This window comes from Papaver somniferum, chromosome 2 (genome assembly GCF_003573695.1).
Source record: "Papaver somniferum cultivar HN1 chromosome 2, ASM357369v1, whole genome shotgun sequence".
Taxonomy (NCBI): Eukaryota; Viridiplantae; Streptophyta; class Magnoliopsida; order Ranunculales; family Papaveraceae; genus Papaver; species Papaver somniferum.
In genome coordinates this window covers 190,230,117-190,256,631 of record NC_039359.1, presented here as the reverse complement: position 1 = coordinate 190,256,631, position 26,515 = coordinate 190,230,117, and the positions used below count along the sequence as shown (strand labels likewise).

At 37.3% G+C, this 26,515-nt stretch overlaps 4 protein-coding genes and 1 pseudogene across 4 annotated transcripts; 3 read left to right on the top strand and 2 right to left on the bottom strand.

The window, feature by feature from the left end:
* Positions 1-4,225: 4,225 nt before the first annotated feature.
* On the top strand, positions 4,226-12,792 carry LOC113350054 (methylcrotonoyl-CoA carboxylase subunit alpha, mitochondrial-like). The gene is given in 21 exon segments (XM_026594125.1): positions 4,226-4,615; positions 4,791-4,912; positions 5,082-5,229; positions 5,972-6,109; positions 6,308-6,403; positions 6,487-6,546; positions 6,689-6,781; positions 6,871-6,982; positions 7,095-7,199; positions 7,409-7,545; positions 7,802-8,036; positions 8,119-8,285; positions 8,442-8,558; positions 8,817-9,059; positions 9,173-9,298; positions 10,508-10,817; positions 11,026-11,147; positions 11,536-11,735; positions 11,818-11,992; positions 12,082-12,216; positions 12,311-12,792. Coding segments are annotated over 21 exon segments (3,399 nt in total). The 5' UTR covers positions 4,226-4,264; the 3' UTR covers positions 12,518-12,792.
* Positions 12,793-13,489: 697 nt separating this feature from the next.
* Positions 13,490-15,865, top strand: LOC113350053 (homocysteine S-methyltransferase 2-like). Its single transcript, XM_026594124.1, has 7 exons — positions 13,490-13,941; positions 14,229-14,285; positions 14,377-14,582; positions 14,684-14,813; positions 14,954-15,157; positions 15,309-15,380; positions 15,510-15,865. The coding sequence occupies exons 1-7, from the start codon at positions 13,762-13,764 to the stop codon at positions 15,711-15,713; spliced, it is 1,053 nt and encodes a 350-aa protein (XP_026449909.1). The 5' UTR covers positions 13,490-13,761; the 3' UTR covers positions 15,714-15,865.
* A 346-nt stretch (positions 15,866-16,211) lies between these two features.
* On the bottom strand, positions 16,212-18,349 carry LOC113354322 (nucleolar protein 58-like). Its single transcript, XM_026597679.1, has 3 exons — positions 18,229-18,349; positions 17,991-18,099; positions 16,212-16,774 (listed from the first exon to the last, which is right to left on the bottom strand). The coding sequence occupies exons 2-3, from the start codon at positions 18,082-18,084 to the stop codon at positions 16,329-16,331; spliced, it is 540 nt and encodes a 179-aa protein (XP_026453464.1). The 5' UTR covers positions 18,085-18,099; positions 18,229-18,349; the 3' UTR covers positions 16,212-16,328.
* Positions 18,350-18,474: 125 nt separating this feature from the next.
* Positions 18,475-20,743, top strand: LOC113354321 (annotated as a pseudogene).
* A 152-nt stretch (positions 20,744-20,895) lies between these two features.
* Positions 20,896-25,461, bottom strand: LOC113350052 (ATP-dependent RNA helicase SUV3, mitochondrial-like). The gene is made up of 16 exons (XM_026594123.1): positions 25,230-25,461; positions 25,039-25,145; positions 24,692-24,813; positions 24,361-24,551; positions 23,733-23,873; positions 23,482-23,604; positions 23,266-23,342; positions 22,932-23,107; positions 22,593-22,705; positions 22,406-22,486; positions 22,137-22,202; positions 21,936-22,000; positions 21,816-21,861; positions 21,580-21,696; positions 21,392-21,483; positions 20,896-21,312 (listed from the first exon to the last, which is right to left on the bottom strand). Exons 1-16 carry the CDS (start codon positions 25,239-25,241, stop codon positions 21,204-21,206), a joined length of 1,638 nt encoding a protein of 545 aa, XP_026449908.1. The 5' UTR covers positions 25,242-25,461; the 3' UTR covers positions 20,896-21,203.
* Between the last annotated feature and the right edge of the window lie 1,054 nt (positions 25,462-26,515).

Here is a 26,515-nt window from a genome sequence, read left to right as displayed (position 1 = left end):
CAGTCACAGTTAGAGAATGCAACACAGAACACACCTGTAAGAATCCGAATGAAGACTACAACAGGAAATGCAATGCAAAATTTGTAGCCAAGTATTTGTTGAAGACAATGGATGTTGCTTCACCAGTGGACAAGGCAGCTGATATAGCTAACAAGATCATTAGACCTCGGTTGCAAACTGACATACCAAAATGGGTTGCTAATAATGCAAGGGTATGATTTTGATGATTCTTTTGATTCCCTTGTGTTTGTTTATTTCATTACCTTGTGGTATGTTGGAAATGCTAATTTTTTTTTTGTGTGTACACAGAAATTGGTGCTAGCAGAAAGGAATGAAACATTTGAGAGTTCTTACACAAAAGCACCACAATTGGTCACAGCTGCTACTTCATTGAACCCAAATAGCATTGGTCATTTCAGTTGGTCCAAAGAGGGTCAAGATAACAGGTTTGAGAGTGTCATTGTGGCCTATGATGCACAGATCAAAGGCTTTCTTCATGGTTGTAGATTGGTTATTGGCTTAGATGGAGCTCACCTGAATGGTAAGCTAGGTGGTGTAATGCTTTCAGCAGTTGGTATAGATGGCCAGAATGGGGTATTTCCTATATGTGTGATGATTTGTATGAGTGAAACTGAAGAAAATTGGTTTATGATGTTAAAAGAATTGAGAAAAAGGATACCTGATATGCCTGGACTAACCTTTATTTCTGATAGAATGAAGGGCATTCTTGAATCAGTAAAAAGATTGTTTCCTTTGGCAAATCATAGATACTGCCTAAGGTAGATTTTGTTTTGGAATTGATTAATGTTTGCCCTTTCTTTTGGAAATGATTAATGTTTGCCCTTTTTTTTCTTTCCAGGAATTTATACAAGAATTTCTTAACCAAGGGATTCAGAAATCCAAGACTCACACACCTTCTTTGGCAGGCTGCAAAGGCATAGAAGTATCATCACTGGGAGGTAAGAAATGTTTGGTTATAATGAATGTTCATTCTTTCAGTCAAGCCTTATTGCATTAAATGAATTAACTTAGACACCTATTTTCTAGGAGGCCATGCAAGAAATTGCAGAGATAAGTTCAGCTGCATATCAATACCTGATTGATGCAGAGCCTAAGTCTTGGGCAAGGTCATGGTTTCCTCATGATGTTGCTTGTGAGCACATCTACTCTAACTTTTCAGAAAGTTTTAATAACATGGCCCTGAAATTTAGAGACAAGCCTCTCACTCAATTGATCGATATGTACACATATTTGGTGATGGTGCTGTTTTCAAATAGAAGAAAGCTTGCTGCAACTTGGCAAGCTGGTGACCTTGTTCCTGCTGGGAAAGATCTCATTAAGGTGATGTGTCATCTTAGAGGTAACTATGAATGTGATCCTTCTATAGAGCGCAAAGTGTATGAGGTTACTAACAAAGCTACTAGCAAAGTGTTTGTTGTTCGGGTGGAAGAAAAATCTTGTATATGTCGACAATGGCAATTGAGGAAGTTCCCCTGCATACATGGTGTAGTTGCATTGTTTAAATTGAATCCTGATTGGTCCAAGTGAGTAAATTTACTACACCTAAATAGTTGAATGTGGTTATGCAATAAATGTATGATGAGTGATTGGATCAATTATGTGTGCAGGTACTGCAGTAAATACTACACAGTAGACTACTATAGGACCACCTACTCATGGTCAATAACACCATTGGGAGACATTGATGAGTATCCCAATAAGGTTTGATAACCGTAAATTTATTTCAAATGCTTTAACTTTTTCCATTGTCTGTTTTCAAGTATTCTTGTCTTGAGAATCTTTTCAATTAATAATATTATCTACTTTTGTCCTTTTACTTTATTGTATTATTATTTTTTCATTATTCTCTAGATCTGTGCATTTAAAGTATACTAACCCTAACCTATTTTCTTTTGAAGACTGGTATCAAGATTATACATCCACACAGATTGAGAGATAAGAGAAGACCTTGTGTCAAAAGAAAGAAGTCCTGGTATGAGAAGAACAAGCCGCGCAAAAGAGTAACAAAGTGCAGTGTATGTAAAGGTATTGATCATAACATTCTAACCTGTCAAGGTCCTCCAGTTGGATCCAACCCCAAGAAGAAAGGAGTGAGAATGGAGTGTTATGTTAATGGGGAAGAGTTCTGTATTACTGCTGCACCAACAAAGAAGATGAGGAAGGCCTTGTATGCACCAAATACTGCATCAACATATGCATCAAAGAAAGCAACATCATCTGCATCAAAGAAATCAGCTGAGGTACCACCATTTTCGAAAGGAAAAACTGCATCAACATCTGCATCAAAGAAATCAACAACATCCTCCTCCACTGCAACCAAAAGGAAGGTAACACATCCATCTACTTCTTCTACACCTTCATCTGCCTGTTTTACCAAACTTATCATGGTACTGTTAATATTTCTAGCCAAACAATCAACATTTCTGAGCCACCATCAAAAAGGGTTAGAAAGCCTAACTCTAAATATCAGTAATATCTGAGATAGTAGTACTCAGTTCTGTTTTATAAATGTTGACAATATTTTGTTACATTTCTTTTGTTTACATACATTAACTTCTAATTCTGCACTTTACCTTCACTTTGTCTTTAAACTGTGCACAAATTTGATCTTCAGAATTATAAGATTGCTTTTGTTTTTCCACAAAGATAACATCAGACACCCATTGGAAATCTTCACATTTTTTGCATTTTAGGTAGCCAATACCATAATTCCATGATGTTTGAGCTATGTTTAACATCCTCACCTTAGTTGAATTGCATTTGGGGTTGATACAAGGAGTATATGACCAAGGACAATCAGCAAATTTGTGATCACCAACACAAGCTTTACAACCTCCTTTGTACTGAGGTGTCATGGTTTTAATAGCATCATCAAACCATTCGAAGTATGGACACATAGGATTAGAGCAAGAGAAGAATTTCTTCCCTGAATTAACACCTTCTTTGACCTTTAAAAGTTTCCGAATACCATTACAAGGAACTAATTTACACCTACTGTAGATCCAAGGACAATCAATTGATTGATGATTATTTTCGTTGCACATCTCACATTCCTGCAAATTAAGTAAAAATTAAAGTAAGATGGATATGTACTCACCCCTTAACTATGTTCTGCTTTGAAAAAATCTTGAAATTGCTCTTACCATTTTCATTTTCTCACTTGAGCTAGCAGACATTTTGAAGGAAAAAAAACCAATATAGTGATTTAAGGTTGTGAAAATTCCCCATTTATATAAGTCAGGCGAGACAAGAAACCGACCGTTATTACAACGGTCGGATTTAAAACGGTCGAAATCTGTAGCCGTTGATTTGAACTCATGCGACACGTGTTGCAATCCTAGATTGTAGGACACGGTGGTCATTCTCTTAGAAAAAAAACCCAATGTTGTAAATATAACAACCAAATCTCCAGTCGTCCAACTAAAAGAATAGCCACGTGTCGCAATCCTATTTAACAGGACATGCTGGTCATTTTAGAAAAAGAAACATCCAAACGAGTAAATATAACTACTTCATCTATGGTCGTCCAATTTTAGTCTAGCCACGTGTCGCAATCTAACTAAATGTGGCACATGGTTAAGTAGTCACGTGCTTGTGGGGTATTTTGACAGAAGGGTATAAATGATATTTATTTACACGTGCGGGTCCACATGCTTACTGTTTTGACCACTTAACCATGTCAGACGGAAAACATAACAGATTGGGGCATTTTGATTCCGTTTTGGGGCATTTTGATCTTTTGCCTAACGTCCAGGACATTTTCACAACCTTGTAGTCCAAATTGGGACATTTTACCATTTAACCCTCACACAAATCCCAAATAAAATGCTATATATGTGATAACAATTTAGGATTATAGAACGGCAACACTAAAGTTGCTCTAAATTTTTAGATTGGGCAACACCACGCAAGGTCAAGATCAGATTATGGAGTGTCCCAATTAAAAATTTCCTGGTAACATAAGATAACACTTATCTGCTCGAGTAGATAATATTTTCCACATCAGCTAGTAGTGTACCGGTACAGATTAATCGATCCCATAAATAGACCTTACGCCACGTGTCGAATTCTCTGCAAATCACTAACGATGTAAAATGTTGATGTAAATCCAACGGTTAGAAAGGCATGATACCATACCAGACACGTTTCGTTCCCACTGTATATTAAACGATGATGATCATATTCATAGTTGAGTAGACAATCACATTCTCACTTCACAGAGAGCTCAACAAAAGAAAAAAAAATGTCGTTAATGGCATCAATAAGAAAATTCCAAATAAAACCAAACAAAATCAATTTGTTGTATCTTCAAGCAAATTCATTTTCTGTAAAATCATCAGAAAATAATAATGAAAACCCAAAAAAATGTATAGAGAAAATATTAGTAGCAAATAGAGGAGAAATAGCGTGTAGAATTATGAGAACTTCAAAAAGATTAGGTATTAAAACTGTTTCTGTTTATAGTGATGCTGATAAAGATAGTTTACATGTTAAATCTTCTGATGAATCGATTCGACTCGGTCCTCCACCTGCTCGACTCAGCTACTTGAATTCTTCTGCTATTATTCAAGCTGCTCTTCGCACTGGGGCTCAGGTAACCCTTCAAATTCTTCTTTCTTTACCATAATTTTCACTCTCACCTGGGTTATTCACTGCACAGTCACCTCGGCTATAGAACTAGTGCTCAATGTATAATTTTTTGAACTAGGGAATAAAAAGAGTAGAAATGAATTTGAATTGAGCATTTTGTTTGTCTTTGGTAATATTAGGCTATACATCCAGGGTATGGGTTCTTGTCAGAAAGTGCTGATTTTGCTCAGCGTTGTGAAGCTGAAGGGATTACTTTTATTGGACCCCCAGCTTCCGCAATACGAGATATGGGTGATAAAAGGTTTATCAAATTTCTATCATTTTTCCATTTTGGTCCGTTGGCACACGTAATTCAATTGGTTTTGTATGGTGACTCTTGGTTGATTTCAAGTTATAATGTTGTCCCTTGTTGTTTAGTGATCCTACTGCAACATATTTGTATAATGCCTAATGATTTACGTGTGTAATAGTGCGTCAAAGAGGATAATGGGTGCAGCAGGGGTGCCACTTGTACCTGGATATCATGGTGTTGAACAGGACATTGATTTTATGAAGTTGGAAGCTGATAAGATTGGATATCCACTCATAATAAAACCGACTCATGGGGGTGGAGGGAAGGTATGCTTGTCCAGTCTTCCTACTCCTCCTCCTCATCATCAAGTTATTGATAATGTTGTCAATATAGATTTCTAAAGACTACTCCCTCCGTACCTATTATATATAGGCGGAATTTTGCTTTTTGCTTGTCCCTTTAGATAGGCGGACTACTATTTCCTAGATAAATATTCTTACATATACCCTTATTTATGGTGCATAGATAATTGTGTTATTAATAGAACAAGGGGTAAAACATGAAAAAACATGAAGAATTATGAATCCAATGTTCTTTTCTTAATCCAAGAGAATTGTGTCCCCCCGCCTATATATGTGGTACGGAGGGAGTATTACTTTAACTTTATAGTGCTAGCATTCTTGTAAAACTGGAGAGTGCCATTCATACATGAGATAGTAGAAAATTTCAAGCTAGAAGCATGTAACCCTTTAGTTCAACTTCCACGAATTTGCAATGAGACCTGATACTCAAACTCAAACCCAGTATTAGTTTGGATTGTTTGTGAGCATTAGATATTGCATTCTTGTCTTGTAGATTACAACAAGTACAGACATTTTGTAATCTGTATATTTTGTGAAATCACCAAAATGGAAGGATAGATATGAGCATCCCCCTCTTACTTTGCATTCATGTCTGATGTCTGATATTCCAGGAAATGAGAATTGTGAATGGTCCTGATGATTTTGCTGAATCCTTCTTGGCATCCCCCTCTTACTCTGCGTTCATGTCTGATGTCTGATATTCCAGGGAATGAGAATTGTGAATTGTCCTGATGATTTTGCTGAATCCTTCTTGGCAGCACAACGTGAGGCTGCTGCTTCTTTTGGTGTAAATACTATACTACTAGAGAAATATATAACTCAACCAAGACATATCGAAGTCCAGGTATAATCCATTTTAACCTACTTTAGCACTTTCTTTGTATCTGGATCAGAGTTTGCAATTTTTTCACTTATTTGCTTCATATTATAACAAGCTTATACACAATTCCAAACTGTGTAGTTCATAGTGCATGTTTACCGGGGTACACTATATATGGTGCTGGTTTTTACTTATTGACTGTTTCCATTATTAACTATTAAGATATTCGGAGACAAACATGGAAATGTTTTACATTTATACGAGAGGGATTGCAGTGTTCAAAGAAGGCATCAAAAGATAATTGAAGAAGCACCAGCGGTAAGGCTCGCATTTTTGTACTACTGCTGTGGTTTTGGTTCAAATCTTGAGTACTATAGTGATGATTACTCCTATCATTGCAGCCGAATATTCTTCCTGACTTTCGCTCGCATTTGGGTGAAGCCGCAGTAGCTGCAGCCAAGGTAATGTGCTTCCATATATACCTGATTTTTTTATCTTTGCTCTTTATTTACATATTGCTTAGTTGTAATATATGCATTATGTAAATCCATATAGCTTCCTTCAATTGATACGATACCCTTGTTCTTTATTGACTATCTAAAGGCAGTTGGCTATCACAATGCGGGCACTGTGGAGTTTATAGTGGATACAGCCTCGGATCAGTTTTATTTCATGGAGATGAATACCCGTCTACAGGTTTGTCATTCCCCCATTCTATCATTTCCTTGATATGAAACTTTATTTGTACCTCGAATCCTAATTGTGGACAGCAAAACCTTTTGCAGGTAGAGCATCCTGTTACTGAGATGATTGTTGGTCAAGATCTTGTGGAGTGGCAGATACTTGTTGCTAATGGAGAACCTCTTCCCTTGAATCAGTCAGAGGTTCCCTTATCAGGTGAACTTTAAATGATATCTGAAGTTGCTTCAAATTTGTTTTAGTATTTCTCCGCCTATCTGTACAAGGCCATACTTCGAACTAATTGGTGCATATTTGATTTTTATGACAGGGCATGCATTTGAAGCACGAATTTATGCTGAAAATGTTCCAAAAGGTTTTCTTCCAGCAGCAGGAATCCTCCATCATTACTGTCCTGTCCCCATCTCACCTACAGGTATGTCAAAAAATGTGCAAGTTGAATACACCCACTTTAATATTGTAGCATGAGTACATAATATATAGGAGGGTAAGAGGGACTATTTTCAACTACATGCAAGGTTCACATCCTAATAAAAATATTCTCAAGGTTCACCTCTAGTTCAAGTCTCTGAATTTTCCCTTTGTTGATCGAACATTGTTTCTTGTATCCACAACATTGAGCAGTTCGCGTGGAGACAGGTGTTGAACAAGGAGACACTGTTAGCATGCACTATGACCCGATGATTGCCAAGCTTGTAGTATGGGGTGCAAATCGTAATTCAGCACTAGTTAAAATGAAGGACTGCTTATCGAAGTTTCTGGTATGCCTATTGTTAGAGAACTTTCATCAGCATTTAGCAGCATAAGCTGCATAACGTTAGCTTCCATGTGGAAGTGGGTCTTATCTACCTACTGTATAACTCTGTCTCTGTGTTCTCCGAGTCTTTTGGGCATTCTTAAGGTCTACTGCTACTGAATTGTGTATTATTAAGTGTTGTCTTCCTTCACACTCTAAATTATATGAAGTTGTGCCTTGTGGGCATTTCTTAACCAGGTGTTGCCACCACATCCATGCAGGTTGCAGGGTTGCCCACAAACATAAATTTCCTTCAGAAGCTTACCGACCATTGGGCATTTGAAAATGGCCAACTTGAAACTCATTTTATTGAAAATTTTAAAAAGGACCTTTTTGACGATCCAAATGATTCTATTTTAGCAAGTGAGGCATATAATGCTGCTAAACTTGGTGCCACCCTAGTTGCTGCATGTGTTTGCCAAAAGGAAGTTGTAGCTTCAAAAGGAGGAGTCGCTGGTAAGCTTGTGGAAGTTTTTCTACTGATATTTTTAGTCGTTTTATCGTACTTCAAAGTAATCTTACCTGCCTATATGTGCAGACCCCAATGGCTTAAACTCATTATGGTATGCTAATCCACCTTATCGAGTTCATCACCTGGCAAAACATACTATGGTGTTGGATTGGGACGATGAATATGACAGCAGTGGCTCAAGGCTTTTGAAGATTGACCTCACATACCAATCAAATGGAAATTATTTTGTTCAGGTAATCTATATTTCGTGTGTGAAGAACAGTATGGTTGACTAATTGGAAAATTCATCAGCTACTTGGTACTTGCCATTAAAATAATAAAGAGTTTACTGGCTTCCCCTTGAATTCTGACAATTTGTTCACTCAAAATATTTATTTGAGTGCTTACAGGTAGAAGACAGTGAATCCTCCGGTTTGGAAGTTAAAGTTTTTTCCTTGGGAGACCATAATTTCAGAATTGAAGCAGATGGGCTAATCTCAGATGTTAGTATAGCTACTTATTCAAAGGTAAAACCTCCTTACTTTTGGTGCAGCGATTATATTTCTTGTGAAGCCTAACACATAAGACCCAATGTATCACACAAGTTTGTTCTGAATTTGTGATGCTATCCAAGAGATGTGTCCAATATGCATCCTGTTATGTAGTTTCTTTGCTTAGCCTCTCGGATAGTTGGATGCACCCATCTTGTGATTTCGTGAATAATCTAATGTAGAAATCTCTAGCTTCTCGATCTCATGATTAGGCTATTCTTATTTATGCTGCAGGAACATACTAAGCACATTCATATATGGCATGGTAAGCATCATCATCATTTTAGGCAACTTGTAGGGATCAAGCTGTCTAATGATGATTCATCTCCGCATAAACCTAGTTTCGAAACGGCTTCCCACCCTCAAGGGACTGTAGTGGCACCTATGGCTGGATTAGTGGTTAAGGTATTGGAAAATGAAGGGGCGAAGGTGGTGGAAGGACAACCTATCTTAGTTTTGGAAGCAATGAAAATGGAGGTTTGTTACTATTTGCAATATTCTAATATGTTCACGGAAAAGTTATTGTTCGTTATTGTGATTCTGAAAAGTGATTTTTCTTTCTTTCTTCCTTTTTTGGATCTTCATTTCAGCACGTTGTAAAGGCTCCTGCTGCTGGTTATATCCGTGGGCTTCAAGTCAGTAACGGGCAACAGGTTTTTGACAACAACGTACTCTTCACTATCAAGGATTAAGATAAGTCTCTTCCAACAATGCATGTTCAGCTCGTCAGATACAGAAAATACTCGTAGATTAGATAACTGTTGTTTATATGGTCGGTATTACTGGGCTAGGTTGTGTAGACTGCAATAGAGAATCAATAGTTGTACCTGGTTTTCCAATTGGAGCATCCACATGGACTAATGTCTTAAAGCTAAAATTACTTTTCTAGGTGTGCGCACTTTATACTGTATGGATAATCAGGTCGAGGTTGTAAAATTAAACTCAGTGTAATAGAATCACTTAATTAACTTCTTCATTTTCCTCTAAATTTATTTTGAACTCCCCCTTTTCTAATTGAATCCGACAGTGAGCCCAGATATCCCTTGGCGTGGGTATGATGGTCCATAGAAAATTATTACCGGTAAATTCGTTAACAGATGAGGGAAAGAAGGGGAAGTTATAATTGATCATGAGCGCTTTTTAAGGTTGTATTTGATGACTTTTCTGTGTATAACATCAAAATTATATGTGCATCCCTGATTATTCTCGTTTCAATACATTGAATTAAGTCTAGTATTTCACCCGTGGTTGAAAGCTACAAACTTAATTGTGGTTTTAATTTTTCCTCAACAATTTATTAGCGCATTCTCATTCTGTTTAGATTTTTCTTTTCAATCTCTATATCAATTTTCATCTAGCTTTTCTTTTGCTATTATATGAGTTGTTGCATTGTTTAGGGGTATTATTCTTTTGTGCTTGCAGTGAAAGTGCGGTAATTATTGGCGTCTTTTATGGATTAGGTTTGTGGTAATGGATTTTCGAGGTGTTAAAGGTTAATTTTAGTTTTAGTTTGCTGTTGGATTTTTCAATCCTTCTTACATTCTTAAAATTTATTTTAGGATTGTGGTTAACATTAGAGGGAAGTGCTAAACTTAGTTAATTTCTAGGGTTTTGTTTTGTTGGATGGTTGTTCTTAAGTTAGTTATTCATTGATGAAAAACTTTTAAGAGTTTAGAAGATGATAATTTCCGGGTTATATCATGCATGATTAAAAATATCAAAAATATTAATACAAACACTAGGAGATTGCTTGATTTTTATTGGAATTTTGAATTTTCCATTTTCGTTGTAGTTTCGTGTGGGTTTGGTTTGATATTTTGTTGTAAAGGTTGGTTAAAATGGCTGATTTAAATCCTGTTGAAGAAGACAAAAATGCAACCAAAGCCAAGGAATTGGAAGGCGTGAAGGATAACATGGATTCAAAGGCAAAAGGTGTAGAAAATACTAAGAAAGATATGTTCAAGGGCGTCGGAAGGGCTAGCAACAAAGATATGTTTAAAGGTGTGGGAAGTGCTAGTAACAAAGATATGTTTTTCAGGGCAGATAAAATTGACTTGAAGAATTTGGATATACAATTGGAGAAACATTTGAGTAGGGTTTGGTCTAGGAACCTAGAACAAAAACCAAAGGAAGAATGGGATATCGATTTGTCTAAGTTAGATATTCGGACTGTTATAGCAAGAGGAACATATGGTATTGTTTACAAAGGTGTCTATGATGAACAAGATGTTGCAGGTAAATTTCTTTCCGATCCCTTATTTTCATGTTATAAGTGATATGTAAAAATATTTTGTCTAAGATGAACATATATTGTGTTTTTACCTCTTCTGGATCTTTTATGTAAAACTGAATAATGTGGTTTGTTTATAGAGCAAGAATGAAAAAAATATTTTAAAAAATGCAAATTCGGCACTCATTCGTTTTGTTATTGTTTATTTAAAAGTTAAAGTTTTGGATTGGGGAGAAGACGGTATGGCTACACAAGCTGAAACTGCAGGACTTCGAGCATCATTTCAGCAAGAGGTTGCTGTTTGGCATAAGCTTGACCATCCAAATGTGACAAAGGTAAACCTTTCTAATGGATGGACACATTTATAATCAGGTGTACAAATTTACCCATCAGTCATCAATATCAAAGTGCACAAGGTTATCATTCAACTATTTTTTTTCTTTCAAAATGTCATTTCAAATCAATTGGTAGTAATTTCTGCTTTTTATTCTAATATTACGCGTCATGCAACATTACGTTTTTTTTTTCTTTTCTTTTCTTTCGAATCCCGGTGCTAACAGGACATATTTCCAACTTAGATTGTTTATCATTATCTCGAATACTGCAGTAATATTCGCACTAGCCTTGAGAAATAAACAAAATGGGAAATGCAGCTTAATTTTATTACTATTTAGATTTTGATCTCCGATTGTTGGCTAATAATTTGTACATTTTCTATCTTAGTTTATTGGGGCATCAATGGGAACATCGAATCTGAAGATTCCATCCAACAATCCTTCAGGTGCTTCTCTTCCTTCCAGAGCATGTTGTGTTATCGTCGAGTACCTTCCAGGCGGGACATTGAAACACTATTTGATAAGAAATAGGCGAAAGAAGCTTGCATTCAAGATAGTGATTCAACTTGCTTTGGACCTCGCTAGAGGGTGAGTTTTGGTTTCAAAATCTTGATATGGTCAAACTTTAATTCCAACAAATGAAATATGCGCTCTTGTAATGATATTGCAGTTTGAGCTATCTACATTCGAAGAAGATAGTGCATCGTGATGTTAAAACCGAGAACATGTTATTAGATGCTCATAGAAATTTAAAAATTGCCGATTTTGGTGTTGCTCGTGTTGAAGCTCAGAATCCCAAAGACATGACCGGTGAAACGGGTACCCTTGGTTACATGGCTCCAGAGGTACTTAGTGAAAACAGTTTTCTGAGTAAGATATTCGAAATCTGAAAGATTCAATATCACTATAACTTGTTGGTTTGATGTTTTTGTAGGTATTAGATGGTAAGCCCTATAATAGAAGATGCGATGTATATAGTTTTGGCATATGCTTATGGGAAATCTACTGTTGTGACATGCCCTATCCCAATCTCAGTTTTGTTGAAGTTTCATCTGCAGTTGTTCGACAGGTAGTGTCTAAGTCCACGCACATAAAATACTCATAGTTAAACTTAACACGAGTCTATGACCTTGATGTTGTTATTATAATTTTCAAATTGGCAGAGCTTACGACCAGAAATTCCTAGATGTTGTCCAAGCTCATTAGCAAACATTATGCGAAAATGTTGGGACGGGAATGCAGAAAAACGACCCGAGATGGACGAAGTAGTAACACTGTTGGAGGCCATAGACACGAGTAAAGGAGGAGGCATGATACCTGAAGATCAAGTGAATGGATGTTTTTGTTTTGCTCCAGTCCGTGGTCCCTGATAAAGAGAAGCAAACTGCAACAAGATTATATTTGGATTTACAATGACAGCCCTCTTCGAACAAGAATGTGATGTTTTTGTATTATAGTTCTTTTCTAACTACAGACGAGACGAGAGTTCTTTTTACATCATTTTAGATTTTGACATTGGTAAAATCTTCTTCTTCTTGTTGTATTATGACCTCTCTGTATCTATGCTGTCTGCATCTATGATGTATGTATGTGTGGTTCAAAACTTGAAAACAAACACAAAAATATACGCATTTCCTTATTTACATGATTAAGCAGCATCATTAGGCACGTACCTAGGTGCACATAGAAGGCATTGCTTTCTTATCTACAACTACTGAGTGCTCTAAATTCACATGCCCTGGCTAGTTGAGTAGTGAGTCAGCAGCAACATCTGTCTGACAGTAGTTTCCCTTACAAAGGCAGCAAAAACATATTGTGGGTTATCTAAAACTCTGCATTCTTGACATGTTCTCCACTCAGCATTCCAATCTCAGATACCCTTGCAAGTATGTATGTAGTGAACTTCACTCCACGCTATCTCTATGCGTACCCAAACCCTGATCAGGTGCAAGGAAAAATTCAACACAATTGACTAAAATAAATCAACATATATATAAATTTGGTACTCAATTTTACAAGGAATTACCGAATTTGCAAGCTCTGGAACTTGATAAATGCAAAAGACACGTGGGCAACACATGCACTTGCCCATGCTCTAATAATAATCCTCGGGATACTCGTTCTCAAATGGATCAAATGAACCTGGACACTTCTAGATTGAATAAAGACTGTATTTGGTAGAGGAAGGGAAGCCTTGTGATACAGTTCGAATGTACTTGCCCATACCTAGCAATATTCATAGTGTATCATCCCATCCCATATATGATGGGGGTAAAAAACAAGTAAATATAAAGGAAATTTTCCTCCGATTGATTCAACGAATCTAGCGTTTTCCAAACCGAGGAAACATTCTGGTAGTGAGCAACTCCTGATGCAAACATGCTCATTTCCTAACAACGTTGAAGCTCATTTCCTAAATATAAGGTTAACTTGGTAATTTAAAGATTGAATTTCCACCTAAGTCCCTGGTGTCTATTTAAGGAACCTGTTAGCGTGGCGACATTTCCATACTTGTTTTGACGCGCGCCAGTTTCTTCTTCATTCTTGGAAATACGCAAATTTCTTATAAATTTTCCCAATTACTTTCATTTTCCCACAAACAAAAATATCAATTATGGGATTTGGAAGTGATAAGCTCGCATCAGCAGCAATGTCTGATTTCTTGAGGAACAATGGTGGTTATGCTGTGATCGATGGTGGCTTTGCTACTGAACTTGAAAGACATGGTGCTGATCTTAACGACCCACTTTGGAGTGCTAAGTGTCTCATCGATTCTCCTCACTTAGTTAGAAGGGTATAAATCTCTATCTCTTTTCAGAAAAAAAATTAAAAAAAAAATTGTAGCTCAATATTGATTGAATCTAATATGTTCAAGTCGCTTAATTTTTGTTCTGTGGATGACCTCCTGCTCCTAACCTTGTAGATTATCCTCTGAAAAAATAAGTCTCCTTGTCTGAAATCATGTTACTTTCTTTGCTTATCTATATTTGTGACTTCCGGCCTAATTAGGCTTTGTGTCTGACTGTGAAGAGTGATTTATATTTTGTAATGTACTTCTAACTTCAACTTTCAATGGCACAGGTGCATCTTGATTACCTTGAAGCTGGTGCAGATATTATCATTACGGCATCTTATCAAGTACTCGGGGTTTTTCTTACTCTTGCACTTGTATTCTGTAGAGTAAACTTGGTGTTGTGTGCTTATGGACTTTTTTGGTTTACAAAAACAGGCTACAATCCAAGGTTTTGAGGCAAAAGGCTTCAGCAAAGAACAAAGTGAAGCTTTGTTGCAAAAGAGCGTCCAAATTGCGTGTGAAGCGCGTGGCGTCTATTGTGAGAATAATGGAAATGAAAGAAGTCTCCGAAATTTTCCCATTTTGGTTGCCGCTTCAGTAGGTAGCTATGGGGCTTATTTAGCTGATGGGTCTGAATACAGGTACATGAGCATATGGAGTTGGTTAATTTCAGAATGATCACCATTTTACTCAATGGTGGTACTAACATAATTTTCTAATCCTTTGTTATGTAAATTTACAGTGGGAATTATGGTGAAAAGGTTACACTAGAATATTTGAAAGAATTTCATAGGAGAAGGATTCAGGTTCTAGCAGAATCTGGTGCTGATCTGATTGCATTCGAGACGATTCCGAATAAGCTTGAAGCCCAGGTATAACTCGGGCTGGCTGTGGAGCCTCTTTCTGGATCTCTTGATTAAGAAATTTACTGTTTAGAGCAAAGCATTTTGATTTCGTAGCGTGTTTTATCTCAAAGCAACGCATTTTGATTTTGTGTTTATGTCGCGTGCAGGCTTATGCAGAACTGCTTGAAGAAGATGATATAAAGATCCCAGCATGGTTCTCCTTCAGTTCAAAGGATGGTGTGAACGCGGTCAGCGGAGATTCCATCCTTGAATGTGCTTCGGTTGCTGATTCATGTGAGAAGGTTCTTGCTGTTGGGATCAACTGCACCCCTCCTCGATTTATTCATGGACTGACTCTGTCAATTCAGAAGGTATTACCACCCTTTGATTTGTTTTCATTCAGACATGATCGCTTTCAGTGTTTCTAACTTAAAACATTATCGACTGGTCATCATATTGAAGACCAATCTTCATAATGCGGTGGTGCTCGTATTTTTAAACTTATGATAATTTATTTTGCAGGTGACAGGCAAACCAATACTTATATATCCCAATAGTGGCGAGACATATGATGGTCAGACAAAGACGTGGATAGTAAGTTCTCCTCCCATTGTATCGCTGCTTTCTACTAAACAAGATGGAAATATGGAATATGTTTTGAATTTGTTCATATTATTAGGCTCGTATTAATTACTCTGGTACTGAAAATTCTCGTGATTGCAGAAATCTACTGGGGTATCCGACGTGGACTTCATTTCCTACGTGAACAAATGGCATGAAGCCGGTGCTGCTCTCATAGGAGGCTGTTGCAGGACTACTCCGAATACTATTAGAGCTATAGCGAACAACCTGTCCAAAGGACCTGATGCTCCTAGGCCATCTGAGCCTGTAACATCTTCCCATCCGGTCTATCAACTTGTAAAATGAGAGGCAAGATCAGCGCATGTGCTGTTATGGTAGTAGTTATTGCATGTTGTTTCTATGTTTTTCCTCAGTTCCTTGTCTTAGTGTTTCTTTTCCCTTGTATGTACAGATGAAAACTCAAGAAATAAACTTTAAGTGCTCGAAAGTTCTCATTCTGAGTTTCTTATGCAACCAGATTCTATGTAGCTGAAATGCAGATAATCGAGATTTTAGCACTAATGAATCTTTCGCTTACCGTCAAAAACTTCCCAATGAAATTTGACATTTTGGTGAACTAAATTGAACCCAAGAATCAAATGGTGCTTTATAATGAATAAAATTAACTGGAAAGATTTGGAGAGACTTGTAAACTCAAAACTCTCACGATCATTGGTAAATTGAACACCACTTTTGGTGTCTTTAACTAATCTGGAAAATCATCCTCCATTAGTGCAAGCAAGAATAAAAAGTAAAAATTAGATAATAGGAAGTGCCAAATTCTGTTCGCGCAGGTGGCAAGGAGCAGAAACAAATAAACATTCCAACAGTAATACTTCATTTATACAAGCAACATTTGTCTAGCAAACTCTGTTCTAATTCCTTGACATGAATCAACAGTTTGCAAACCATTACAAGAGGTTAAGCATCAAAACCAGAGTACACACCGCTCTCTCTCAGCAATCTCTTCTCTTCCTCTACATAATTCTTCCCTCGACTTGCCTGACCAAGGTCTCTTTTCCTCTTCTCTTTCTGAGAGAAAGATTTCTTCTCCCGCTCAATTTCCTTCCTTTCCACTTCCTTCACCCTTTCCTTCTCCCTCTCAATTTCACTATCCTTCCTTGTTTTTGCAAAGAGCAACTCCTCCCCCTCGTTCAATGCAGCTCTAGTTCTCTGTCGCTCTTCAAAAGATTCTTCTGTCTCCCCACTCCCACTACTCAATTTTCCGCTGGACCAAGACCAATCTCGATCCTTGTCATCCACCTTTGGTTCAGGCACTTTCAAAACCGAGGGACCACCACGATAACCATGTCGACTTAAAGCTTCAAAGTCAATGACAGGGCCAGCTTTTCTCTTACCGAGCTTAACTGCATACATTCAACTGACATGATCAAGATGATTGTACAATCCGATAAGTAAACAAAACAAGTAACTTCCCACGCCCCTTTATCTTATCAATCAAATGACTTATTTGAAGGTTTTTAATATTCAGAATTATAAACTATCAAATCCACAGTTTCTTATAGGAGTGTTTTGATACAGTTCTCCAAAGCTCAACTAGGTTTTTTAAGAGTAAAAGAATGCTGTTTTAGGCTGGTTTTTGTGTCCAAATACCCAAGAACACTAAGAAATTTCTTTCAATATGCTTCCTAGTTTACTTTTCAAGAGCCAGAAATGTCCGTCTAAGTATCATGGAAATCACCCTAATCAGTAATCAGTATAACAATATAAAGCAAAAATGTGTTCTTCCAGAATTCATAGTAGCAATCAATAGTCTACTATTACACTTCACAAGTTAGAGATCAATTTTAAACCTCCGTGCACAAAAAAGCCGAATAAGCAATTGTACACTAAATTTTGTGCTGAAAAAACCGGATCTACCTGTGCTGAAAAAACCGGATCTACCCTAAATACTCAATCGGTAGACTATAGAGCTAAATAAGAGCTCGAACACACAGTTATCTGGGTTGAGTTCCTAGCCTCTCAAAGACATGACCATTGAGCTTGCTGAATGATGTGGCAGCTAAACACCAATCACATCCAAAAAAAGTCAGTTGACAGTTGTTACATCTACCTTGTTAACCTTTGCTACACATTTGCTACCACTTCATGGAACAAAACCCAAGTTCCTATGTTATTTTTAATCTTACACTACTTGGCATTTTATTGTGAACATCATGAGGGTTTCATAATCAAGAAAAAATAATGAAGCTGTAGGAAGCATGACGAATAGCATCCAAGTATAATTCATCTGGAGGCTAGTGTCAACTTTCAACAACTCAGTTCATAACACTACTTACAAAAGCATCTGCTTGTTTCCATTAAAGAAAAAAAAATAAAAAAAAAATGCTTACGAATTAAGGTTGTGGTCACCATAAGGACTAAGTCCCTTCCCTATAGTAGACTTGAAATCTAATGGAAACTAGCACTTAGTAAACCTAAATTACAAAGATTAATATCGAATAACTACATTCTTAATTGGAGTAACAAAGAATTCTTCGTTTACAGGCAAAATTTGGACTCCAAGAAAATATCTCAAATCCCTCCACGAGTTATAATTTGAATTCAAATCAAGAGAATTACCACTGATTTCAGTTTCTGAGTCTGAACTTGAATCTGAGTCAGAAGAAGACTCATCATCAGACACCTCGTTCCGCATTGCCTTTGCTTTTTTCATTGCTAGAAGTAATCCCTGAAAATTAAACAACAAGCATTAACAAATTAGGGTTTTACAAATGAACTCAGACAAGCATTAACCATTATCTATTGATTTCAAAAACAAAAACAGAAAAAAAAACTTCTTAATTAGGAATTTACTTACTCAAAAGCAGTACTGATTTTTAAGCTGCAGAGCTCCTCTATCTACAGAAGAAGAGGAGGAAATTCACGGTTTGAGAAACTAAAAGTTTCAATTGAATCAGGGAGTATTTTTGTTAAGGGCACCCTAGTTTGAGATCAAGGGTAGCATAATATTGACATTCTGGTTCTATTATTGAACCTGGAACCAGTTTTACCCGTCAAAAGTTTTAGACCAGTCTTAAATTCAACAAACGAATTAACAAACGAAGACGCCGTAACTGGTTTAGGGTAACCTGCATAAACAACTTGAAAGAGAGAAGAAGAACAATTTGGTGTGCGCTAATTGGAGTTCTACACAACTAAACAAGGTACATATTTGCTCCTCTATTTAGATTTTGTATGCTGTGTAGTGATTATTAAAGGATAACGCTAAGTTGTTTATGTATATGATGGCTTAGTTAGGATTTATCGAAGCTTGTTTAGGCTTTCGTTTGCTCAAAAGGTTGTCGACAGAATGTCCAGCAGAACTAATTTAAGTGTAACAAGTTGCATTCAGCATGGATACGATGTTTAGATTGACAAGATTGTTTGAACGTCGTTGATAAAATACAAGAAATCGTATGCAAGTACAATGTGCAGAAGAAGTGGTTGAGTTTTTTATTTTATTTTTTTGGGTCGATGATGACAAGACCAACAATGGCTGATGAGACCTTATACACAAACCCGAGAGTAAAAAAAGAAGATGGTGAATATAGTCCGAAAAGAAAACAGAAATAGACCTAATGAGGTCTAAAGAACATAGATCTCCAGTTAACAACAAAACCATCTACTTGAACATTAGAGAAGCAAGGTTGAGCACTAGCCCAAGAGAAATATAAGTTTTACTTCCAAGATAATAGCGGCTGGTTGTTTATCCTTTCTTTTCGTAGGGTTCTCTCGTTCGTTCCAACCAAATCCACCAAAGTACACCAGAATTGTTTTTCTTTCATTACTCTTTTGCTTAACCCGACAGAGAAGTGGCAGACCAAGACTATACTAAATGGATGAAGCTTCTTTATTATTGATCGATAGAGATAACATTTTGTCTTTGTCTTTTCCGCGCAGTTACCTTCTTTCCGGGTTACTCGAGTGGTTTTGAAGCTCAGATTTTTTATGGAGATCAACCAGAATGAGAACGCGACATCACTAGTGTTGCTGAAACAAGGGGCAGAAGCTGTGAGTGACATTCTAACTTCCGTTAATAAGTCTTTCAGTTTACCAGTTTCTGACTAATCTTTTCTCTTTGTAGCGAGTTTTTGAGTCAACCTTTGTAGGAAAGAGATCCGTTGTTAAGGAACGTTTCTCCAAGAAATACAGGCATCCAACTCTAGACTCTAAATTGACTCTAAAACGCTTGAATGCAGTAAGTTTTGAAATTGGTTCATCTTAAAATCCACTGACCTTTACTTGATTTTTACCCTTTGCTGAGATTGTTTGACTCTTCAACGGAATCTTAAATGCAGGAGGCGCGATGCATGACAAAGGCAAGACGACTTGGTTCTTGACGCCAGTGCTGTACGCTGTTGACCCTGTTATACATACTTTAACTTGTGAGTTTGTGGAAGGACCTGCTGTCAAAGATGTATTTCTGGATTTTGGGTTAAATCGTGTTAGCAAGGAACAGATTGATGACATTGCAACACAGATTGGTGGTTCAATAGGGAAATTACATGACGGTGGATTGATTCATGGTGATCTGACAACATCAAACATGTTACTTCGAAGTGATAATAATCAGCTGGTAAGAATTTGAACTTGACCCTCCATATACCACCACCTGCATTCCGTGGCAGTAGATATTTTGATGAAACGCACCGAGTTTTGGGCATATATTCGAATTTTCAGGTTCTCATTGACTTTGGTTTGAGCTTCACATCATCGCTTCCCGAAGATAAAGACCTATACGTCCTCGAGAGAGCTTTGATCTCCATGCATTCTTCATGTGGAAATGTGGTAAACAATCTTTTCATTCTTCTGTCCTTTTCCGGTTTCTTTCTTCGTAGAACTGAAACATAAACAACTTAATATATATTTTTACCTGTGTAGATGGATCAGATACTAGCCGGTTACAGAAAGTCATCCAAACAATGGTCATCAACATTGAACAAGCTAGCTCAAGGTTAGGACTACATCAATCTTTTCTTTTCTTTCTCAAAACATGAGTTTCTTTCTTCCTTTTTCCTTGATCCTGGCCTTAAATCAATTTTACAGTGCGACAGAGAGGCCGAAAACGCACCATGATTGGGTGATTTCCTGTCTGGCTGAAGCATATAGCGGGGGTGAGATGAAGATGGAACAAGATACCCTTTGTACACTAGCAAATCAAACAGTTCCCTGTTTGACTGCTTCTGTTATTTGCCTTTCATTTAATCTTCTTAGATTTCCTATTTAGACTCTGATCATGAGATTGAGCTGTAGATCTAAACAGATGTAATTTCAATCCTTCTGCACGATTGATTGTTTGTTGACTTCTTAATCCAATTCCCATCATTGTATCATTAGAGACCAAGCGTAACATATATCACTACAGCATGAGGAAGTGATGATCCATTTGGAGGATAAATAACACCAATCAGAACCAAATAACCAAAACGATCCTTCTATTTTGGTGCCAAACTAGAACATCATGTTAGAGACAGTATATCATTTCTTACTAATTACCAAGAAGGCTATTTCATTGACCACTGGAAAGTTAATACATAGAGCTTAACAATATGGGCACACCCAAATGCCCCATCTGGAGTAGAAAATAAATAAAAGAATACTATGAAGATGAAAAGGATGAAAACAAAACCAAGATGGCAAAAGACCTACAAAAATAATCAGACCAAAGAAGAGGAAGCTTGAGCTTTACATCATGAAAGTGGATTTAGAATGAAATGTGGTTTTGAGATGTATTAAAAGTGAAAGCAAATTGGAGGCGAATAGTGGTTTTCACATTATTCCCCGTATCGCTTCTCAAATTCTACATTGCCTCCCATTTCTTTTGAGATAAATTGGCGGCGTTGGTAACCTTTTTCTACTCGGCCTCTCTGATCCAAGTCTTTCCAAAAAATCTTCAATCAACCTAATGAAAATTAGAAGTAAGAGAAGTGCAGGGGTGAAAAACACCTTTCTTCTTAGACTGCTAAGACTTTATTACTTACAAGTTGCAGATTGATTTTTGTGAAGCTGCTACCTCACGGTCTGGGAAAGAATCCTCCATTCGGAAACTTAGCCACACATAAAGATCCAAAACCTTTCATGCAGGGAAAAATAAGATTCAAAAGAAAAAAATAACTTTCATGTGATTAGCACTAGGATTGTTCCTTAACAAATAAAGCAGAATTCTTACCTTATGAATGGATTCCAGCTCCTTGAGTGCAGCCTGGGTTGTTGGCACCTTAAGTGTCCCAGGTGTAAATATTTCTTTTAGTCGTACTATGCCTTTTCTTGCATAGTTTGTTGCAAACTGGTGAGCATAGAAAGCTATTCATGTAAGTTACTCAGTCTTTTGTAAGAGAAAAAACCCTACTAGGCAGGGAAAAAGCCTTCATGCCAATGCATGTTTGATATCCGAATGTAGAGTACCTGAGTAAGCCCCTGCGATGAAATGTCATCGTTCATGTCAACTGGACTGCAAAGTAAGAATTTAAGGGTTAGGTTCCTCCCAAATTGCTGAACCACGATAAGAAGAGTGGAGCATTTTACCTAATACAGAATAGGTATTTATCATGTATTCCGAGGGGTAAATCATCAAGAACAGCGGCTACTTTCTGGAGTCAGTATAAGATAATCAATGCAAGGAACAGATGCTAAAAAATGTGAAATCCTTGATCTCAGCTAAACTTTGCAAGGGCAATTTACCCCTCCATTATTGGTGTAAAAATGATGATGAAGAAGATAACATACCAGCATATCTTCACAGTTGGAAATGAAATAGTTAGCTGATAACTTCGCGCTGTGTAGAAATTCCTCCTGCTCAACAAAATCAGAAAGTTAGTTTTAAACCTTTAAACTACAAATCAAATACTCGGTATTCTATAACCAGTTGATTAGCAACATGGCACTCATCCTACAAGGACCTAACAAACAGCATCAGACGGCAAATTATTTACTTTTTTACTAGTTTTAAATAAGTCTCCAAATTATTCGAGAAAGTGAAGATGAACCTTACATACCAATATTTGGTGAAAACCAGCATTCGGATGGAGGCGTGAATTTAAGTACAAGAGGTCAAAGGTAGGAAATAATCCAGCACACTGCAAAGTCAATAAAATATGTGAGAGATGTAACGAGTAATTAGAAGTAAAAAATATGTGAGAAAACCAGCTATCATTATTGCTACTAGAGTTTCGTGGATATCACCTCTAGAATAGGAGACGGAGACCCTAGTGCTGAATGAAGTAAAGGTAGATCCTCTCCATCAATACACGTCACTTCACCACGAGGAAACTTAGATCCATAACGTCCTGCCCTTCCTACAATAGGAAGAACAATAAAATATGTGAAGCACCAGGAAGGGTCAGATGTGGTATGATCAATTCAAACAAAACAGGCTGATTTCCAACTTATGCAGAACTAAACAAAACTGGAAGGTTCTTTACTGTACGGATGGCTGGTTGCCAGAGGCTCCAAATGCAGAAAAAGAAAAACAAAGGGGAAAAAATGCTGTTCCAACTCATATAATTATATTAAAAAGGAAACCTGCTATTTGTTTTATCTCTGGTACTGTCAAATCCCTCATTTCTACACCATCAAACTTTTGAAGCGTTGAAAATATGATTCTAGAAATATTCAGATTGAGACCCATGCCAATGGCATCACTGGCTACGAGTACATCAAACTCGCTGCTCTCGTCATTAAACATAGTTGCCTGCAATCTTAAAAAGAACTCGGTTAATTTGCTCCAGACCGAGAGACATAACAATGGAGAACGAAGCTGAGAAAAGGTTTAAGCAGAGAAACAAAGCTAAGTTGGCAATGACTGAGAAAACTATCACTCTTCTGTATGAAGTTCAAAATGGAAAGAGCAGGTAGCTGTCTCGTTCGAGTTTCAGGTGGCAGTGAACCATAGACTACGGAACAAAGATGCTTTCCTTGAGATTCGATTTCTTTCTGGACACACAAAATATGAAGAAAGTTTTAAATTGTTAGACTCTTTGCAAAAGTCAGTACAAGTAATTGACTAATGCCTAAGATGGTATAATGAGTTTGCAATAAAAAGCCCCCAAGTATTGTTCTAGTAATAATTGACCTTTAATCTATATATTTCGCGGCGTGAAAAAGTGACTATACAGTCTCCTCTCTGTATGTTAGAGAAGGATCCTAAAGGAACCTTCGACGGAACAAGAGGTGAGAGCCTGTCATAATACTGGACCTACATGATAGCAGTAAAATCAGAAAGACTTGGATGGTCATAGATCAGGAAATGATAAAGAATATGCAACATAAATCCTATGAAAATTGACTAGATGCGCCTATTGAACAAGTTTACATGCTTATTACCTCGACAGAGTCACCAGTCACTTTGAGTATTTGCTGGATTAAGGGAACAGCAGCAGGATCTCCACAAAGGTGAAGTTCGTCAGCAGGAATGCCCAATAACGCACGTGTGAATGAGAAACCCCTTGTCTTGCATCCTACCATCTAAAACGAAAATGTTCCATAAGAGCGACAACAACACCATCAGCAACAGCAATTTATTTTTAATCTGATACAATGAGATGAATATTTTGCAGAAGCGACTTCAAAGAGAGAATTTATAATAGTAAAGACTCAAGGAAACAAGTTCTGAATTTGATCCTAAGGTTTCCAGTTCAATTGTGATATAGCTGCACATAAAAATGGGTGGAGAAGCAAATTAACTCAAATTTTTAAGAGCATTTTAAACCTAAAAGAATGTATGGAAGCTTAAAAGTGAGTCTGGGTACTAAAAATGGGTTAGTTACTCAACAATAAAATTGCACTCATCAAATTAAGAATGACCTAAAGAAAAAGTTAACTTATCCAGATTATGTGTCGACATGTATCCTGTGCTTGAAAGCAGATAAATTCTGTGCCTGAAAGCAGATAAATTCTGTGCCTGAAAGCAGATAAATTAAGGAAAAGGGAAGCTCTTGTACATGAAACCTACCTGGATTTCATCAACAACAGCACATTGGTAATCAGATCTCAAGTCAGCCATTTCGACAGTAACGGACTTGTGTTTTGCGCCTTCGACTTCCTCCCTCTCTTGTCCAGTAATCAAATCACAAGGAACCTTTGCCTTATTTAACTTTTTTGCAACTTCCCACGCAAGCAGCCTCAAAGGACCACAATATAAACCTACCCACAAAAAAAAAAAATGCAAACATTTATGAATCTACAAGTTACATTAAGAAACCCCATAACACAACAATTCAAGAATTCATATATCAAAACAGAACAAAACAAAAAAGCTGATGCAAAATGGCTAGTAAGCAAACCTGAAGAGCTCGACTCAAGTTGTTTCAATGCGTGATATGTTTTACCACTATTTGTGGGACCCACGTGCAACACAACGTTGTGCTTCTTCCTCCGAGCAACTGGATACCATGTATGCGGTGAACTGCAAGTAAGCATTTGAAATAAAGAACCCAAGACAATCCGAATACCAAACACACAATGACATCCAGCAAGGGTTTTGCTAGGGTGCACGCATTGGTGGGAAACCCATTGGGATATGCCTGGCATGTATTATGAGTAGGTCATTTCTAAAACACCTTATAGGCAGAGAACAATAACAAGATATACAACCATAAATTAAAATAATACTCAGTGGTGTTAAGCTTACGTCAAATCCGTAAAATCAAATTTCCCGGAGCTGCTGAATTGTCTTAAGCTACGGCTCACAGAAACCACCGAACGAAATTTCATGTCCAAATGCAACTTCATTTTTATCTGTTAAACAATAAAAATCTCTTTTAGAGACTAACCCAATCCGAAAACAAATATATAAATAAAAACAAATTTTTAAGTTTTTACCTGAATATTCATAAGACGAGGAAAGCTAGGGTTTAAGGATAATAACACAGGAGAACCATTAAAGGAGGAAAATTATTGGTTAAGATGTAGAGAGGAAGTGGTTCTGATATTCTTCGACGATTCCTGACTCCATCCCTAGAGGATAATATACACCGAATTCGCAGGCACAAAACAGAGAAAATGAGGCGCTTTTGTTTGTCCCCTGCCGTAAAAATTCGCGAGATAAAGGCGGGATAGACCGTGGAACTGATATGTCAACCCTTTTTTTTCCCTTGTGATCAAAACGAAACGCTTCCCGCCCCCAAAATTTTCAAGGCTAATTTAGGGCTAAAAGACAAAAACGGGCCACCACCAAGTAAACTCAAAAAAATCCCTACCCAAAATCACATACTTGGTGTTCTAATAACTAGTTTTTCACCCGTGCGATGCACGGGTCTGTTTTTTATTTATAAAATATTAGATCCGTATTTCAAAATTAATTCCATTAGCAATTAATAAATAAAATATTCAAATAAAATAATCTATGAACTAATAAATAATATAAAAATGATTGACGCACCGAAAATCTGCACCGCAAGATGCACCGAGGTGTACTTTGTGAGATGGGAGTGGGGCCCACTCCTTCCCTACTCCTAATCCCAATGTTGAGAGCTTCTCCTAGGACCATTGGATTCCCCCGAAGTGCACATTGTTGTGGATGGGTAAAAACGGTTTGCTGGTTTTTTAGGGAATGAGGGAATCACCGTGCGATGGAGATTCCTCGAACCGGCCAAACTGCTCCACCTCACACATATGCACTGCAAAGGGAGTGCTTAGATTCGAGAGAACAATCTGTAGGACTCCGGCCAAAACCAAGTCAATGGCCGTTCCAGAGTCAATTCAGTAGCAAAGAGGGAGATGGGTTGATCTGTAGGAGGGAAGTTGAGAATTTTGTGGGATCAGTGATGATCAAGGATTGTGGATGTGTTGAAGGTTTCTGCAATAATGGTGAACTACTGAAGTTGAGTTATGTGAATAAGTTTTTATCGAGTTGTTGACGAGTGATGATCGATGATGTCTGATGATAATCGGTTGTCCTCGATTTATACTTGTTTATATTGCAAGAATGATGAACACCCTGATCCCTGTAAGTGTGACGGTTTCTTGAGTGAAAGAGTGGGAAAGTGGAATATCGTGGTGAAACCAGTCCCAGGTCGTGCGGAGACATGGTTGATCATTCTTCCACTACTGTGCTAACTCCTTCAACCGTTTGCATGACTTACTCACATTCTCATCGTGGATGTATC